The sequence below is a fragment of the Diabrotica undecimpunctata genome, chromosome 3 (genome assembly GCF_040954645.1).
Source record: "Diabrotica undecimpunctata isolate CICGRU chromosome 3, icDiaUnde3, whole genome shotgun sequence".
NCBI lineage: Eukaryota > Metazoa > Arthropoda > Insecta > Coleoptera > Chrysomelidae > Diabrotica > Diabrotica undecimpunctata.
The window spans coordinates 135,691,030-135,711,684 of record NC_092805.1 but is presented as its reverse complement, the minus strand read 5'-3'; the positions used below and the strand labels follow the sequence as shown (position 1 = coordinate 135,711,684).

Below are 20,655 nucleotides of genomic sequence, written 5' to 3'. Positions count from 1 at the left end.
CGTCAAATGATAATCACACAACAGCCAGTGGCGGATCCAGAAATTTTTGTCGGGGGAGGTCATGGGTCTTGAGGATGATTTTGATATAGGATTTAGATTTTTGCACTTGCATTTTCTCAATAATTATTTTAAGCGATATATTAAACCAATGAGAAGTTATTAAAACCCAAATACCCTACGGGTGCAAAGAAGGGTATAACATTAAGGGGTCTTAAACTTAAACGAAAAAATAAATAATTTAAACCCACATACTCGATGACAGTAAAATCAAGTGTACAAGACTATTAAACCAAAGGAGAGTTTTAAAAATATAAATACCGAAAAATCAAGGACTGTCAATTTAAACTAGATATTTTAAACACCATTAATTTAAACCCACCTATCCTATGACTACAAAATCAAGAACAAACCAAGAATAAATAAGTATAAACCAAAGTTAAGTAATTTAAATGCAATAATTCAATGTAAGTGTAAACATTAATGAATGTATTAAACAGTCCTAATAAACTCTATATCTTATCGTTGGATATCCGATATCAATTTGTAAAAACATTAATTTATTCCGTATTCCTATACGGAGTGGAAACATGGACTTTGGGAATTACAAGTTTGAGGCGTATAGAAGCCTTTGAAATGTGTTTTTCGAAGGATGCTAAAGATTTCGTGGACAGCACGTGATCAACAACGAAGTGCTGAGCAGAATGGGGACTGACAGAGAACTAAATATTGTAAACAACTTTCTACGTCTTATAATTAAAGGGAAAGTAGAAGGAAAAAGAGGTCCAGGAAGAAAAAATGCTCCTGACTGAACAATGTAAGAGACGAGACAGAGATGGACACACATTCGATACTAAGAACAGCTCAAGATAGAGAGAAATTTGCTGTAGTTATAGCCACCCTTCCGTAATGAAGAAGGAACCTTAGGAAGAAATGTAAACAGCATTTTATTTCAATTAATTTATTCAACAAAAAACATAATATAATTTAAGAATTGTTATTTCTATAATTAGGCATATTAGGCCTACAAGTGAGTGAAATATTTTTTTATTCGGTATTGAAATTTTTCTTTTATTGAAAGTTTAGTGATTGAAAATACTATAAGAATGAGACAAGTTAATGTTATATAATTTTATAAAATGTATTCTTTTCGCCTATCCGATTTAGCAAATCGCTTTATGATTGCATCAACATCTAGAGAAATTTTAGGATGCACATTGATAAGTACTAAACCAGTTTCTTCCGAAGTTCTATTTCTACGCCAAGTCTTTAGACCCTTAAGCGTAGAAAAATTACGCTCTGCTGTTGCTGCACTGACTGGCAGTGTAATTAATATTTGTAGAAATATTCTGATATTTGGATACATATGAATATCGCAGTTTTCTAATACTTCTAAAATAGAATCAGAAAGTTTTCCATTATTTTGCACGACTCTTTTTCACTTTTGAATCCACAGTGAAAACTCTACTGTGGAATATGCAGTAGATGGTCCAATAATATCCTGGAAGGTATCAACATTTTTTTTAATACAACTTTATCTTCTGGTGTGTTATCAGTTTTAGGTAAAATAACTCGAAGATTAAATAGATTCGTAACTTTCGGTCAAAGTCGTTCTTCTAAATCAGTTAAGATATTGTCTAAAAGGGGTAAATAAATCAGCTGACATTTTACTATCCTTCCACGTAGAAATTGTTTCAAGAGCGTTATATATTTTGATGATTGATTCACCCTGGAACTGAAGATGACCTTCATGCCTTTCAACCCAACGAATTTCACAAATACCTTTGACAGCAGACCCCAGTTCCTTTTGTATTCACTAACGTATCAGATAGAGCTAATGCAACAACAATATTCACTTTGATATTTATTATAGGTAAATTATTAAATGTAGTACACAGTCTCAACAATTATAATTCTTCTTCTTCTGGTTCCTATCCGTTTCGGATGTTGGAAATCATATTGGCAATCATGACCTTGCTCGCTGCGGCTCGAAACAGCTCCGTTGAGGTTTTCTTAAACCATGTTCTTAAATTCCGCAGCCATGATATTCTCCTTCTACCGGGTCCGCGCTTAACTTTGACTTTACCTTGCAGTATAGACTGCAGCAGGGAGTAACGGTACTGATTTCTCATAACGTGTCCCAGGTATTGCAATTTTATGCGTTTGATCGTAAACACAATCTCTGGTTCCTTCTTCATTTTTTCTACAACTTCCTCGTTCGTGATCTTTGCTGTCCATGATATTCTCAGCATTCTTCTATAAAGCCACATCTCAAATGCTTCAAGTTTTTTAATAGTGGTGTCTGTAAGCGTCCATGCCTCCGGCCCGTACAACAACACAGAGAAAACATAGCATCTCATATATCTCATTTTTGTATCTAGGGATATGTTGTGACTTTTGAAGATGGCGCTCATTTTGTTAAAGACCGTTCTTGCCTTTCCTATGCGGCACTTTATTTCCTGTACATTGCTCCACTGTTCGTTTATAATAGTTCCCAGGTAGCAATACTGTTTTACTCGCTCTATCTGCGTCCCATTAATGTATAGATGAGCCCCATTTATATTCTCCTTGCTGATAATCATTTGTTTCGTTTTGTGGGTATTAATGTTTAGTCCGTACTGTTGACTGTACTCGTTTATTCTGTCCATTAGCCTCTGAAGTCCCTCTAAACTATCTGCTATCACCATGGTGTCGTCGGCATATCTAACATTGTTAACTCTTTCACCATTTAGAAGGATGCCTTCGTCTATTCCGTAAAGAGCACAATTATAATACCTATTCAAATTACAAACAACCAATTCGTAGACAAAACTGAAGATAAGAAATATTTAGTACAAAATAAAAATGTGCTATGTGCTGATTTCGTGCGAAAAGTCATGTCATGTACATTGAATGAGCAATAATGTCTGGGCAGTAATTCTATCTCATTGATAATCGAATGATTTTCTGGCACTCAAATGACGAATTGACCAAATTTGAAAATCGCGTAACTATGAATTCGCGGAAGTCAGGGTAGCGTTAGTCGAGGTATTACTGTATTTAGAATTGTTGATTTTTTTAAAGAGCATTGTAAAAAGGCTTCTGCATAATTCTACACTTACCCCTAGAATAAATGAGTTTGAAACATTTCAACTCTTGACTTCCTGCTTATAGAGTTGATGGTTTTTTTTAGGATTATTTGATTGATATTTAATTTTGTTTGGGGGTGGTCATGACCCCCCCCCCCCTTGGATCCGCCACTGACAACAGCAAGAATTGCTCAGTTGCTGGTTTGTAGAATCAGTAGGGGAAGAAGACCAAAGAAGACCTGGTCGAATACACTTAGGCAGTACATGTCTGTGAATGGGATTGATGTTGATAAGATCCAAGATATAGAATGGAGATTGTGGAGAAACATTAGCAGGGAAGCCGATTTTGCATAGGGATAAACGCAAATTTAATGATGATGATGATTATAAAAGAGATATTTTTAAACCATGTTAATTACATGTACGATATTTTTCTACTCGCGAATTCGGGATTTGTTGTATCTACATTAAGAAAAAAAATTTCGTTTCCACAATTTTCTTTATATTATTCTGCATTATTTAAGATAAATACTATGAAAACATTTTAACAGAATTCTACTTTCCAAGCGAAGAACATGGCCCATTAGCTCAGTTGGTTAGAGCGTCGTGCTAATAACGCGAAGGTCGTGGGTTCGATCCCCCCATGGGCCAAACTTTTTTCAAAAGTTCTATTTCATCTAAAATATTATAATTATAGGTCTTATACCTAACCTAATTGGTAAAAACTGTTCCTCGTCTGTCCCGCTTGATTTCTCTCCTAATGATATAAAAAAATTGGCCCATGGGGGGATCGAACCCACGACCTTCGCGTTATTAGCACGACGCTCTAACCAACTGAGCTAATGGGCCAGATACTGTGTTTAAAATAATTACAGTTGGCAAATACGAGGGTAGTTAAAAATGTTATTTTGATCTATTTATTGAATAATATAATATTATATTATTTATATACTATCAGATATTATTAATATACACTAATTAAAAAGAGAAAGCTAGTTTAAGTTTAAAAAGTTCTGAAACAGTTTTCTTGTGAAATGTCTAGGTTAAATATTAAGTTTGGAGAGATAGGAAAAGATGGAGGCTGAAATGCGGGAAGCGGCAATCGCCGTAGGACCCTCGTTATATGATGATGATGATGATGAAATATTAAGTTGACGGTAAGAAAAATCCACTCTGGAAATCGTTAAAAAAAATTATTTTAAAAAATCCTCGAAAATGTATAAACAACAAGTTGATAATAGATTATACTTTTCAAAATTAAAGGTTGACTTACTTGGCCACGATCTTGCAGGCAATAGCCTGTTTTTGTTTGAAAAAATCTGAGAGTGGTGTGTTTACCCTCAGAGTATGAAATTCTACCTGTTTTGTGTGTTTTTTTGTATCATTTGTTTGTGTAATGTGTGCTGACGTAGATTATATGTTTGTGTATTATGTGTTGCATATGTATTGCGTATAATTAAATATTGTCTTCTTCACCTAAACTTTTCTCCCTCCAGTTCTCTGACACACAGTCCTTCCATGTTCTACTAGGTTTTTCTCTATCTCTCTTTACATCAACTTCTAACAGCTACATTCCTTGTCCTTTATCCCACATTGCATTTTTTGTCTTTGAATTTTTTGAGACTGTAGTCACCTCGGCTCTTTCCCTAATCCTGTCGTTCCTTATCCTGTCCCTTCTAATCTTGCCCAACATCCATCGTAACATTTTCATTTCTGCTACCTCCATATTCTTTTCCTGAATCTTCTTTACCGGCCACATTCACCTCCACGCGCCTTACACCAACGAGGACCTTAATGCACTCTTGTATATTTTGGCTTTCAGCCCTTCCCTAATTTTTCAATCACAGAGTACCCCGCTCATTCGTTTCCAGTTAAACCAATCAGTCTGTATAATGTGGGCTATTTCCCGATCTAGTGTTCCATTTTCTATCATGTAGGTGCCAAAATATTTAAATTCTCCTACTCGTCCGAGTTTTTTCCCAAGAAATTTGATGTCCTCGGCCATTCCATTTCCTTCCAACCACATACCGACCTGCATACATATACTACATATTCGACCTGCTAACCTAAAGTCCTTCATCTTCAATAGCCCTTCTCCAGCCCTCCAACTTCTCCAACAACATTTATTTTCTCTCATCCACTAATATGATATTATCCGTAAAGAGTATTGACCAAGGAACACCTCCATTATCTTCTCTGTAAGTACATCCATAACAAGATTAATTAGGTAGGAAATCAATGAAGAACCTTAATGCAAACCAACTGTCACTGGAGAAACTTCGGTCAATCTGACATAAGTCCTTACTTTAGTGTATGATCTTTCTTACATGCCCTTCCTGAGCCTAACGTACTTCTCAGGAACCCATTTCTTTCTTATACATCTCCACAGCTCTTGTCTCTAAACTGTGTCGTATGCCTTCTCAAGATCTATAAATGCCAAATGTAGCTATCTTTGATAATATGTCAGAACAACCTACTCTTCTTCTTAAAGTGCGGTGCACCTATAGTGCGTTGGCGAATTATTCCTTGGATAATTAGTTGAGGGATTGCGTATTTGTTTCCTCTCAGGATATGGCCCAGATAGCCAATATTTCGTACCTTCATCAGGTTGAGTAATTCTCTCTCAGTATTTGCCCCTCTGAAGACTCGTTTTTCACCCTATCTGTCCATGGTAAGCGGAACATTCTTCCCAATGTCTATATTTCGAAGGCCCCCAATTTTGTTAATGGAGGATATAGACATAGCATTTCACCGTCGTGTAACGGACGACACGATTTTATTCGCTGACAATTATAAAGCCCTCCATGAGTTCATGACTAGAACCACAGAAGTAAGTCAGAGATATGAACTTTTACTAAACATTAAGAAAACAAAATGTATGATGATCTTTAAGAAGTAACAACAACTTGGAAGAATCAGTGTGAATAGTTAACCAATAGAAAGATCAAAAAAAATTGGGACCATTTCTTAGAAATCAAATGTAGGATAGAGATAGAAAAGATCTGTGTTTTAAAAAATGGCTAAGCTATTCAAATGTCATTATTTATAAGTACCCATAAAAATCAGGTTATTACGATGTTATATCTTTCCTATACTCTTGTACGGAGTTGACTCGTGGACTCTTACAGACGCTGCCTGCAAGAAAATTGTGGCTTTCGAAATGTGCTTTATTGTCGAATTCTGAAGATATCTTATACCGACCACGTTACTAATCAGGACGTTTTATTAAGATTACAAAAAGAAAAAGAGCTGTTGAACGACAATAAAAACAGCAAAAATAGAATACCTCGGTCACATCTTGAGAAACAGTGAAAGTTGTAAGTTGCTGAAATTAATTTAACAGGGAAAGGAAAAGGATGACCAGGAAGGCAAAGGATTTCCTGGCTGAAGTATCTACGTAAGTGGTTTAACACAACAACCACAAATCTTTTAAGAGCTGCAGTGTGCAAAATACAGATTGCCGTGATGGTCGCCAACATCCAAAACGGATAGGCATTACAAGAAGAAGGAGCTCTTTTTCCTTCTCGCTCTCGAAGATTAAGTGCTCTACAGTTCCCTCTCAAATTTTCATTGTGTGTGACAATAAATTTATCTCTCTGTTGTTCTTAAAGTGCTGAATGTCTTTATCTTTATACAGTGATATCATCACGCTCTTTCTCGATGCATTAGACATCCTTTCTTCCTCATATATCCTACTCATTTTTTGCTACAATACATCAATCCTTTCCTAGAACCTCCAGTTTGATTTCATCTTCTAATAATATTAAAAAAAATTGGCCCATGGGGGGATCGAACCCACGACCTTCGCGTTATTAGCACGACGCTCTAACCAACTGAGCTAATGGGCCACATAATTTGATTAAAATAATAATTACAGTTGGCAAATACGAGGGTAGTTAAAAATGTTATTTTGATCTATTTATTAAATAAAATATTTAATATAGACTAATAAAAAAAAAGCTAGTCTGAATAGTATATATAAACAGATTTTGAACATGATTCTGAAATTATTTCCTTTTGGCATAGTTTTTACTGAATATTTTTTGTATGGGAATAAACTACAATGAATTGTAATTATGTAGATTTCGACGTTTCGAATTCCAATCCGGAACTCGTTTTAAAACAGTATTATAAAAACGAGAAGGTATAATTTTAACAATTTATAGAAATTTTAATTTACACTGTTTACTAATAATTTTAACATAAACTTGCTTTACAATCATGGTCAATAAAAGAATTGGCCCATGGGGGGATCGAACCCACGACCTTCGCGTTATTAGCACGACGCTCTAACCAACTGAGCTAATGGGCCACATACTTTATATAAAAAAATATAGTTGACAAATACGAGGGTAGTTAAAATGTTATTTAGATCCATTTATTATCTAGTATACTCCAATTAAAAAGTAAGTTAGCCTGAATACAATAATAATAAACGGAGTTATTTAGAATTGACACGTTTGTGGTATTTTTTTTGACTTATTTGCCCTAAACATACCTACTGACTCAAGGATGTTTGGATGTTAATCAGAAACTTTATGTTTGATTTGATAAGGTTCGCCATGATCAACTCATGGAAATTCTTACACAAAAAATCTTGACCAACGGGATATACCGAATGTTAATTTCCCCGCTCTTAGTTAACTTTGTTATGGAGTGGGTAGTAGGTACGTAAAGTACAAGTACCAGGTGGAACATCTTTAGGAGGAAAACAACATTCTCTTTTGGTGTATTTATGCTAACAACATAAATGTATTGGAGAAAAATAGCAGGGAAATTGAGGCAAAGTACAAAAAACTCAAGACGGCGGATTGATAAGTTGGATTAACCATAAATATTTAAAAAATTAAGTTCCTTCAAGTCTTACGAACAAACCAGATTAGTCGATACATGAATCCGATAACAATTGATGAGATTGAAAATATCAAGGAGTTTTAATACCTGGGTAGCACGATCAATGGTACTAATGATATTATTTCAAGTACTCATACTGAGTGGTAATCCAGTAGCAGGTGCTCTACACAAAATGCTTAAATTCCGGACCTTGTCCAGAAAGCTATATGGATCTAAAACGTGGTGCATGACTCTAAGAGATGAAAAACCTCTTATAGCCCTTGAAAATGAAATTCTCAGATCCATTTTATGCAAATATGTATTAAGACCAGCAGGGCAACTGAAGAATTTACAATAACCAGAAAATACGAACACTCATTGGACAGCCTTTCCTAATAAGTATTGTAAGATTCCGTAGATTAGCCTGGATATGCTATGTACCAAGAAGTAATAATGACAGAGATACGAAAATCATCTTTACAGCAGAATCTTTAGGAAAGTGGCCCCCAGGTCGTCATCAACAAAGATTGAGTGACAATGTGAAGAGAGAATTGAAAGAAATAAATGTTAATGATCAAATAACATAGTGCTTTAATTTCTTCGTTTCCTATTTTGTATACTCTTACTTAGTCGATACTTTTAATAACTTCAACTATGATCATAGTTCATTGAAATATTACGAAATACAGAAAAAAGGCCGAAAAAAAAATTTGTTTAAAATTTTTAGTTATTTTTGTTTATAACTTTTTTATTTTCAATTTTACAATAAAAAGTAATAGAAATAAAGTTGTAGAAAATTTAATTTGCTGTAAATAATATTTGATAAAATTTTCTGTAGGATAAATGTGGCGACCCCACACATCAGAAAATAAAATTGCATTCTCTCAAAAACATAATCTGAATGTAACTTTTTAATGGACTATCAATAATTTTCCCTGTGTTATCCCGTTACCTTTGTCTGTAGGTTACGAAAGTTATCTGTTACTTCTAATTTATGTCTTGTTGTATTGGTAGATGGTTTGAATTGATTTTATAATCTTTGGGTGAATTTTTTTTGAAGATGTGAATCAGATCTTTGAGTCTTACTCTATCAAACGCTTCCTTTAACTCGATCAAAGATAGAAATGCTGATGATCTACTATACTGCAATCTACTATACTACCATGCGTTTTTGAAAATTTGCTTTATGCCGAATACTGCGTATATGTATTGTTATAGATCAGTTTATCGATCAGATATAGAATAAAGAATTTTTTTATTATTTTCATATATACCGCGGGCATATAAGTTAAAATACAACCCTGTACTTATTTGTAATAGTTAGAATAAGAGAAGACATTGTTTCCGTGACGGAACAGTTTTTCCTTGAAAGACTGAGTGAATAGTGAAAGGACAATGGACCCGTATAATTATATATTTAAGGAATAAACTTTGTAATTGTATTTTGCGGTGGACATTTTTCGAAAGTAAATAAGAATTAGATTTAGATATGAGATAACAAGAATTTGGAAGCTTATTTCGGTTGAAAAAGGCAAAATTGTTAATGGTTTCTGAGAAGTAATTTGAGTGAAAGTAGTTTATTTGTTTTAAATATTATGTTGGAAATTTTCTAAATCGAAAATTAGTGGGAAAGATGAATGCTTATGATTGGTTAAAAAGGAATGATGGGGGATGAGAGAGTTTGAGAAGGTTGTCTGGGGAGATTGAAAAGATTATTATGTTACCGGCAGACCAGAAGAGAAGACGTGTTTTTCGTGTAGTCAATCTGAGTACCAGTGTTTTCGTGTGTTAGTGAAAAAGGTGGAAGCTGAGAGCAGATCAAAATCTAGAAGATTAATACCTCTTTTGAGTCTGCATAGTCTACGAGATACAATTGAGAAAGAAAGGAGAATTTGTGAATAAAGAGTACCGGTCAAAAGAGGCTTGGGCTTGTGTTTTCGAAGGAGTAGTTTGCTGGTATGCGGTTTGGATCGATGCTGAGAACGGGAAAGATTTGATGGTAGCCGGACATAATCAATCAAGGAAGGAACTGTGGTTTGATCGAGGGGAGACATCATTGGTGTAAAAAATAAAGGTCAGTCAAATAATTTGAATGAAAGAAAACCTCTAAGATATTCTAAAGATAAAATCAAATATAAACATACGAACTAAGATTCCAAGTCTCAAAGAGTTATTTTTTTGTGAATAAATTATATTTTATATGGTCAATTTTTTTGTGGATATTATTATAAAAAACAGATCAATAGATAGTTTGTAATTAAAATTAAATTTAGAGTATAGGAGTTTGTTGGGAAAGATAATTGCCCACAAAAGTTATTTATTAATATTGAACGTATTGCTTATTGAAAATAAATAATAATTTGTGTGCATATTTATGTTGTTTTAATGTTAGTTCCGTTTCCTATTCTATCCCGATTATGAGCAACTAGGAGATACTGAACCCACTCGAAGAGATATATAAAGTAAAGTGATTAAAGTAAAATTAAGAAGCAAACTGAGAATTTTTAATAGTAATTGATTTGTATGACTCTGCATAAATTAGTGAATTAATTAATTAAATAATTGGATTAATTAAATTAGTGTTAATTAATAATAAAACATCATAAAGCAGATCACAACAGTATATTATGTACACGATCTTTCCGGTCGAAAGCTGAGTTGTTTTTCTGCTATGTTTATCGTCTAATCTCATTCGTGCAAGATTTTATTGTTATTATCAGAGTGGTGTTTAACAGGAAAAAATAAATGACTCAAATAAAGGTAACTAAAATATAAATTTTATATATTTTCCTTTAAAAACTTATCACACAAATTTTGCTGTAAAAATATAACAAAGGAGGAATTACATAAATTTTATAAAGATATCACAGTACATAGATAGAAAAATAGAAACTTTGAGAAAACTATCCAACTACTGAGACTATTATCGATATTTTAGTTATTTAGATTTCGAAAAACAAGAAAAACTAGACGACTAAATTTTAATTTTTATCGAAAAGTTAAAAAAGCAGCATATTTTTGGGTCACACTGTACATCCACCAATCAATAAACCACGTATTATATCGATGCAATGGCTTCAATTCCATCTCTTCGATTTTGGAGTGGTGAGCTCAAAACTCACGAACCAACCACTAAAATCCACAAATTTTATTTTTGAGGAAATTTGTATTAGCCGATTTGTCGTGTTCGGTTATCTGGTTTGTGTAGCGGATTTTACGTCATTTATTTTTACATTTTCTTCCGTCGTCGGGATTTCCATTTCCTCCCGAAACAGCTTTTTCATCAGAACTACAGAGCGCCAGCGCCATTCTCGATCCGTTTGTTAAATGGAATTTTCAATTACGCCGCCTGGCTGACATTTTTTCCATATAAATTAACCACCTGTCCAATTTTTTTTGGTATTTGCCTTCTTTCGTGTGAAAATGTAATTTCGCGTTGACCTTCTCCCGTAATTACCGATTTTTATAAAAGCAAGACTAACGTTTTTCTCTTCATGCATTAGAAGAACATTACAGAAACGTACATTACAAACAAACAATAAAATCTTTGTGCACGGAAAATATATAAAATGAAAAGAGGTTTAATCTTTGCATGTAGGTATATTTAAAAACCCTTAAAAGGGCTACATCAAAAAACACAAACGTCAATAAAGCTTTTGAATCGTTTGGCTGCAGAAATATTATGTATAACCAACGCTGTTCCATGGTGCATTGACATTCTGTTTTCTACACCGTTCATAGGTACTTTGTCAATCAGTTATCAGCTGATATCCGTTTAAAGAGGTTTACTCTCCGGACTCACGTGAGGCATGGTTATGTGTTGTCTGAAGTTAAATCTAATAAAGTATTAAACATCACTCACTTTTAAACAACAACATGTACATTTTTTGCTAACTTCAATTTTTTGTAAAGGGTTGTGCCCTAATATTTTGGTGGCTCAGGCATGTTAACCTGTAAGTATAACCATTTTGCTTTTTAACCTTGATGGAATTATTATTCCGAAAACGTTTGTGTTTTTTGATGTAGCCCTTTTAATGGTTTTAAATATACCTACATACAAAGATTAAACCTCTTTTTGTGATACATGGTATACAGCCAGCTGCAGCAATTTATTTTCCTTGTGGATTTTATATATAAAATGCACTGGAAGAACTACTTTCGTAGTTTATTAATTGCAGAGTTTTGGTAGAGAAGTACAAGAACAAAGACAGTACCCGCAAAAGTGTTTAAAGTAACAAAAAAGGAAGCTACACATGCACTACATAAAATAGAGAAAGATTAGTGAAACCAGATGATATTCTCGGAGAAGTATAAAACATGTTCGGAATAATAGGTATAATTTGGTTTACAAATTTGTTTTACAGGACAAAAGTTTTTAGAAAAATTAACAGCCGTATTTAGCACAATTTTATTCAAACTTAAATATTAATGGTAGGAAATATTTTGACAAGACGAAAAATAATCTACAAATCTGATAAAAGAGAATGGTTCACAATTAAACGCAATTTGGCAAGACTTTATTAGGTCTCATATTTTTTTTTGACTATGTTAAGGTTCACTTCTTAAATTTTTCTACGAATTCGAGCCCGCAACTCTTTGTTCTGGACTTCTCAACCGTTTTTGTAAAACATTCGATAAAATAATAACATCAATTCTCAAATTTTACGAGCTTTAATGACCTCTTGTGAGTTTTTTTCTCGTGTTTCACAATTGATTCTTCTGCTTCTTATTCTGGTCCCATTCGTGCATAATGGCAAAATTATTAGCCTCATTGTCATATATATCGTAAGATAGTAAAATCACACCCACAATTGCGTATCTAAATAAAGTTTTGTCAGAAAATTTTGTTTTAGCTCAAAACTTAACTTCGTTTGAACAGTTTTCAACATTAGAGGTGTAAAATTCATCGTTGCCTTATATATCGGAATGTGAGATTGTAAAATATACATCATCCATTACATTTAAATGGGTTCTTACAAAACACAGAGTTCTTACACAGTCTTGTAAGCTTTCTACTAGAAACATTCAATTCTGTTTTAAGCAGAGTATACCAGTCTATCCTGTTTTGTGTTAAAACATGTCTTCCAATCTTCATACTGACGAAAATACCACTGAACCTCTAAAACTCTGACACAGATACAAAGAAGCTAAATTTTGCTGAGAATATCAATTTTGGAACCCCAAATGATATGCAAAAAAGTTTGCAGGTCCTGCCCCCGGGCTACGCCTCAAAAACCCTCAAAAACTCTGATTGTATGGGGGGGGGGGTGAGGGGTGAAACGGAAAATCGGTATTGATTTAGGCGATTAAATCTGTACGCCGTAGAAAAAATATTTCAAAAAAGAAATGTAGCTGAGACAATTTTGAACAAAAATGTCAAGTAACACTTTTTGTGTAAAATGAACCATTCTCTCGGAAACAACGCTAGAAGCGACCGATCATTTTAAATATAAGTTACGAGCGCGAAATCAATTTAAATAAAAATTGTATCAACTCGACAGTAAAAATTCGATATTTTTTGATCAGAATGTTCAATCGACAAAATCAAAATGAGTTTTAAAGGTGAAGAGTTTTTACATCTTTTTGAGGTCCCAAAGTTGACATTCCTAGCAAAATTCAGCGTGATTTCATTCAGAGATCAAATCTCAGGACCATACTATCTAAAATGTAAGATCCTAGAGTTTTCCTTTTGAGAGAACAGATAAGGCGGCGACGTGGTTCCTTTTATTTATTTTCTTGTTTATCTACTTTTCTTTTAGTCAGTACGATTCTTTTTTTACTCGCTTTCTGACTACGGTATCCTCCGTTCTGTATAGAGATCTAAAGATCCACTTCCCAACGCTTGCCATTGTGTCCTTTAAAACACCTATGAGCCGTCGTATAGTTGATTTCAGTAAATCTGAAATTCTTCGTCTAAATTCCAATACAAAACTTCCCCTTAGTTTAATTTTTTTATTAACTAAATTAATATCCAACTTTTTGGTATCCTTTCTTCCCATCCAGGTTTATTTTACGTTACAATATTACTCCAAGCTACTTTACTTGGCTCACCAGATTTGGATTTGTACCATTTGAGATTCAATAAATCTAATCTTTCTAAACCATTCTTCTCATATATTATATGATTTTTGACTTCTGGTGGCTTACCTTAAGACCTATATTCAAAGTCCATTCTCTAATTACAGTCAGAGCTTGTTACATTCTATATCTGACTCTGGCATTAAATTTGCTTTTAACTAAAATTATCAGGATATCCGCATAATCCCGTACATGATGTCTCTAGTTGCTGAGTCTAGGTATTAGTTCATCAGTAACCAGATGTCCCACGAAAAGAAAAAATGCTCTCTTCTAAAGATAGCATCTGGCTACCTATTCTGACACGGTATCTCCCAAAATTATGAAATTATGAGGAAAATGAAATTTTGTTCGATGAAAGATCTGGGTTGAAACTGGTTCCCAAAATTCATGTTTGGTGGAATAAAGACATGTAGGTACACCAAAAAACGCTCTCAGGACAATTTGCAAGCAGATTTGCTAACAAGGTGAAGACTGGTTCTAAGTTGACTGGATCTTCAGTTTATCGGAAACGCGAACGTCCTTTCGTGCCTCGGCGCCGTCGTTAGTTCTCACCAAGAGGCTCAGCTACTCTTTTACTACTTGCTACAATTAATACATCATATTTAGAAGATAAGTGTTTTTTCTTTATACAGATAACATTATTGAGTTACGCCAGATATTTTCGTGATATTTAAATTATTTGCTAATTTATTCACAATCAAAATATTGCATTTTTTTGTTATTATTCTAGTCATTTAACCAGCGATCTCAGTAAGTTTTACACAAAAACACAGCTATAAAGAAGAGTAGCAAAAAGAAAAAAATTGATAACAAAACCTGGTTTAAGATTAGCAATAACTACTTATCCTATTTTTAAAAATAGAATAACTCTAGAATAGAACTGTAAATGAATTCTAAAAGTAAATAATTTAAAAAAAGACTTACAAAAAGAATTTATTATTTAATGAGAATGACGAGTTATATAATGCACTGTATTTGTATTATACAATCAATACAACCAGAAAATAACGAAAATATCATTATTTGATCACTTTTGTTACTTGGTAAACTTTACATCAGTTCATAGTTTATTTGGTTTGCCACCATTCCCACGCTCTTACAACTTTTTAGAGATAGATTATTGATAAGTACAGTAGCATACATGAATCTAAGTGAACCTACCTTGTGATTGTGCTGACGCATGTGAGCTCCATGATCCTTTGTATGAAGTATCTAAAACAAAAAATAATTCTATAATTGCAGATAAAATTAATCATTTTTTAGTTTTAGATATATCTAAACACAACGTACAGTTTAACGAACTCCTGTGGGGAAAGAACTTAATATTTTAATGAAGAATTAGAAATTAAGTTTAAAGTAGGCCAGTATTAAATAATATATATCTGGATCAGGATTGTGTGTTATATAAATGTTAAATAATTGTTATTGTTGTAGTACTTTACATGGTGTGGCAAGATTCTAAAAGGCAAGCTCCTGTGACACATATTATGACAACATTTTTAATTATTTTTATATACAAGTGAAACATCAGAATATGCCCTAAACAATGAAAAACTCATAATATTGAAAAGAACCTGATGATATTAAGTTACCGATTTTATGCCTTAGCTCCAGCTTTATTCCCTGGCATACTAAGTAGACATAGTATTTTTTAATGTTACAAATTACAAGCCATAGAGCAAATTTGGAATCACTTATTCTAAAAATATGACCCAATTTCTAAAAGCTGTACTCTTTGTGAAATTGGGATAAAACCCCCGACTTCTGTATCGACAATAATTACTACCCTACATCATTGTTGGTTTTCAATTTTTTCAGAGTAGTATAAGGTTTAGGTTTTTGTGTCAAAAGGTATATTGAATTAGGCTACCATGTCTCGATTTCTATGTATTTATATTTAGTGCACTCATTTTCTGAGTAATGTTATGCATTTTAACAGGTTGGTACATGCTTTTAACGTTGCATGTACCTATTTTTATGTCGGCCAATTTAATTCCGTTTTTTTGTTTAACAAGGATTCCGCCGTTTAACGACCTGAGAGTCCTTGTCTGTTTCTACTTTGTTACCTTTAGCATTTAGTGACATGAATATTATACGAGAAGTATACAGTTAAACTTTTATTGCAGTGGTTTCTACTTGCCTTCTACATCATTCTTGCATATCGTTACTTATTCACTTAATTCATTCGTCCGAACTGATTTGTCAGTCTCAGGACAAAAGCGTTCACTTACCGGCTCCACCCAAAGCTGTTGGCCAGTAAGTGGGAGATTGCTTATACCGATAATTTTTCGGTAATATTTTACTATATTTGGCTATTTTTTCCCAAGTTAGTTTAGCCTGCAAACTAATGCAGTTCCGGCCGAGGTGTGGCACGTGAGCCATAAGTAAGTATTGGGTAGGAATGCACACCATTTATCTAGAACCATCTTTCACTGTAAAGTTCGATATGTCTATTCAAATAAAAGGTGCTATACCTCTAGTTCACATCCCTACGTTAACCCTACTTTCTGATAAACTAAAGAATATGTTTTTAACAGATAGTTCCAAAAAAGCAGCAAATTCCATGTTACGATAATAACCAAAACCTTAATACTCCAGTCGTCAGAGACGAAAATGCCACTGAACATCTAAAAATTATACGAACATGCTGAATTTTGCTAATAATGCCAATTTTGGGATCCCAAAAAAATTTTACCACTTTTACCCCCTGGCTTTCCCCTAAAACTTCACCTCGTAGGCGGGGAAAAACGAAAAAATTCAATTTACCAAAAATCTGTATGCCGCACAAAAAAATGTTTTAAATAACAAATGTAGCTGAGATAATTTTGAACAAAAATCTGTATTAGCACTTTTTGTGTAGAGTAAACCGTTCTCTCAGAAACAACGCTTAAAGCGACCGGAGATTTTGAATGTCAGTTCAGACCAATTTTAAATTAAATTTTTATTTGCGCCACAAACCAATTTTAAATAAAATTTTTATCGACTCGGCGGTAAAAATTCCATATCTTTTGATCTGTGTATCCTATTGACAAAACTAAAAATGCCTTTAAAAGGCGAAGAATGCATTCGTTTGTCGATTTTGTATTTTGTCCCAAATAAAGTCAGTTTTTATAAATGTGTTAAAAACATCAACATCAACAACGAAATCAGAAATTCGCTCAAGAAGAGAGCAATCAAGAGCAGCCTTTTTGAAGATGAGGAAATTTCTGAGTAACCAAAGACTCAATCTGGAAATCCGATATCGGATGGTAAAATGTTATATTCACTCTATTCTTCTTTACGGTGTCGAAGCCTGGACTGTTAATGTTGACTTAAAGAGAAAACTGGAAGCTTTTGAGATGTGGCTTTTTAGGAGAATTTTGAAGATACGATGGACCGATCATATTACGAACGAAATGGTGTTGCACAGAATGGGAAGAAACAGAGAACTTTTGACCACCATTAAAAGGCGAAAGACAGCATATTTGGGGCACATACTTAGAAATGATAAGTACGAGTTGTTGCAGCTGATTATGAAGGGTAAAATCGAAGGAAAAAGGGGTCCTGGTAGAAGACAAATATCCTGGCTGAAAAACATTGGCGACTGGATCGGGTTAAACACACAGATGCTCTTAAGAAAAGCAGCAGATAGAGACGAATTTGCAATGGTTATAGCCAACCTTCCCAGCGCTTTCTTGGCTTTCCAACTGGTCTCTTTCCCTCTTAGGAGTCCGTGTATGGAGAAGAGCAGCCACAGACAGACAAGGGTGGAGGCAAAAAATAAAGGAGGCCAAGGCTCATTTTGGGCTGTAGTGCCGTAGAAGAAGAAGATAGCCAACCTTCATTAGTGGAGACGGCACTAGAAGAAAAAGAGAGTTAAAAACGTAAACTTTGTGCGATTTTTTAAATAAAATTTATCACTTTCATTGACAGGTCACTATAGAATTGAACACTCTGATCAAAAGATATCGAATTTTTATCGTCGAGTTGATACAAATTTTATTTAAAATTGATTTCGCTCGCGTAACTTACACTTATAATCGTTAGTCAATTCAAGCGTTGTTTGTGAGGGAAGAGTTAATTCTACTCAAAAAGTGCTAATAAACATTTTTGATCAAAATTATCTAAGCTTTATTTTTTATTTAAAAACATTTAAAACATTTATTTCTACGGTGTACAGATTCTTGGTAAATCGATTTTTTTAGTTTTTCCCGATTTTAGTTTTAGGTTGTCCAAAATTTTACATAGGACAAACAGCGTAAACTGTTACAGACATCCTATTTAAGTACAATACTTTATGTGAACAAAACTCGACAAACTTTGTACACGCATATTCTATAAAATAAATAAATAGTTTTATTTAAAATAATAAAACGATTAGTTAAAAAATAAAAAAAAAAATCAAACAGACATAATCCTTCGTGGCGCACATGAGACCAGTAATTTAAAGAGACCAATTATTTAAATATTGAAAGAGAATTATAAACTCCAACTATAAGTGCAAAATGCTTACAAAGTGAAGAAAATATTTTGATAAATCTAAATAAATATTGATCAAAAATTTGATAAACATCCGTCGGCCCGAATTTAATAATAACTTTCAAAATATTATTTGTAAACCTCTCTTATTTTATATAGGGGCATTTTTTTTCTCAGAACGGTTAATTTGAGTCCATACAAGTCCAATTGCCTTTAATTCCCAGCGGTAAGATTAAAAGTATTAAAAGATTTGTTTTTGAAATTTCGTCAATTTTACAAACCAATGTTTGTCTATATTTAAAGTTTTTTTCACCATTATTTCTTCAAATAGTGTTTCTTTCTCCGAAAGTCACTGAATTATTATTGCTTTTTTCCAGCATGTGTAGAAAACTTTTTAGATCTCCTACAATGGTATGATACATTGTCCAAAATAATTGCGGAATCCGTTGGAATGATCTCTACCATTTCAGCAAAGAGTTCGTCCTCAAAAACATCAGCATTCATATCTCCGTGGTAATCACAGAGTGCATAGACTGACATACCATTGAATTACATAGAGGGCGCTGTTTTTCGTGTACGTTCACTTTCGTATACGCAAAAAGGCTTGGTGAGAGGAGTTAGATTAAGTAAATCCATTATTATTTCGGAAAGATTTGTTCCATTGTAGATACATTAAATTTTACCTAAAGTGAGAATTTCGTTATTAAAATAGAAGGAAAATGATATATTTTTGTTTTTGTCTTCGTCGATGGGTTATCCAATCTCACAGGAGAGTATTTTAGTTGCTTCTCGAATCCACCCTTTCTTGTATGTATGAGCTGATAGCTACTCCAGCTTTAGTCTAAGATCCCAATGCAAGATCATTACGTTCATAACGAGTTAATCAAACTCACATTTTTACATACATTTAAGAATAGGAGAATACATTGATAACAGGTTGCCAATCAAAAAGTGGCTGGAAATACGTTTAATTCAAATAATGGTAATTAATTTTTAAACAAAAATTTTTATTTTGTTCATTCATTTTTTTAAATAAAATACGCTGCGCATGACGTATATGCATGTTTTGCAAGTGAAATAGAGTTAGCGTGCAATGGCACTGGTTTGATAATTTGTGATGTCTGTGATAATTTGTATATTATTAACACTATCTATCGACGCATGCTTTAAAACTCAGGCAACTGATCATGTCAAACCAGGAGCGTTGCGTGCTAGCTTTCTTTTACTTTATCTTTGATACCTCGTGATTTTAACAGCTGGCAACCCTAATTTGCAACCATTTTTTCTAAGGCAACCTTTAATCATCATATTAAAGAAAACCAGTATTAATTTATATAAAAGAACATGCATATACGTCATGATCAGCGTATTCTAGTTAAAAAATAAATGAACGAAATTTTTGTTCAAAAATTAATTACCATTAATTGAATTAAAACTATTTGCGACCACTTTTTGACTGTCAAGCTGTTATTAATGTCTTCTCATACTCTTAAATGTATATAAACATGTGAGTTTGATTACTACGTTATGAACGTAGTTATCTTGCAGTAGGATCTCGTACCTACTATTTCCAATTCCTGCCATCTTTGAAGAAATGTCCACCAAATAATCGACACTTTTTGCAATATTTTGGTGTTTAAGTGCTTTAAATACGATAAGATCAATTATTTTTTATTTATTAATAATATTCATCCACCCTGACGTTTAAATGAAATAAATTTATATAAAAATTTTCCATTTTTAATACTAAAAAAATATAAGCGTTTGTTTTTTACCATGACAAGATCAATTAGAAAATTTTCTCGATGGAGAGACAAATTTAATTGCTTTAGAAAATATTTCCGTGTGAGATGCTTGGCAGAATGATAATTAGATAATCATGGACTAGGGAATTGATGAAGATCTCAAATAAATTTCTTAGTATTACAATAGTATATTGCATATTGGTCTTAGCTATTAAAAATAACAAATTGCCTCGAAAACCAAAAGTCTGGAGATTTGTAGGGGACATAGTCTATTTTAACAGCATGGATATATTCCCATTTGATGGTTTTAATCTTGTAAATTTTGGATTTGTGTACTAAATGAGTATAATAGCTAGTTTATTTTTCAAATATTTGTTCTACACGTATAGGTTATTTTATGGAAATTCTAAACCTAATTAAATAAGAAATACTTTATTTATTTCGACAATTTTACCGTTAAATAGTCAATATTTTAT

At 33.2% G+C, this 20,655-nt stretch overlaps 1 protein-coding gene and 4 non-coding genes across 5 annotated transcripts in view; 1 reads left to right on the top strand and 4 right to left on the bottom strand.

Annotated features, from left to right (window-relative positions):
• Ets65A (DNA-binding protein D-ETS-3) overlaps positions 1-20,655 on the bottom strand; it is a 283,056-nt gene that overhangs the window by 106,497 nt on the left and 155,904 nt on the right. Inside the window, exon 4 of the mRNA XM_072526992.1 lies at positions 15,138-15,188. Within this exon, the coding sequence (XP_072383093.1) occupies positions 15,138-15,188 (51 nt within the window). The remainder of the gene's footprint in view (positions 1-15,137; positions 15,189-20,655) is intronic.
• Positions 3,643-3,716, top strand: TRNAI-AAU (transfer RNA isoleucine (anticodon AAU)). The gene has a single exon. It is a non-coding gene; the product is annotated as a tRNA-Ile (tRNA).
• On the bottom strand, positions 3,841-3,914 carry TRNAI-AAU (transfer RNA isoleucine (anticodon AAU)). The gene has a single exon. It is a non-coding gene; the product is annotated as a tRNA-Ile (tRNA).
• TRNAI-AAU (transfer RNA isoleucine (anticodon AAU)) lies at positions 6,840-6,913 on the bottom strand. Its single transcript has one exon. It is a non-coding gene; the product is annotated as a tRNA-Ile (tRNA).
• TRNAI-AAU (transfer RNA isoleucine (anticodon AAU)) lies at positions 7,304-7,377 on the bottom strand. The gene has a single exon. It is a non-coding gene; the product is annotated as a tRNA-Ile (tRNA).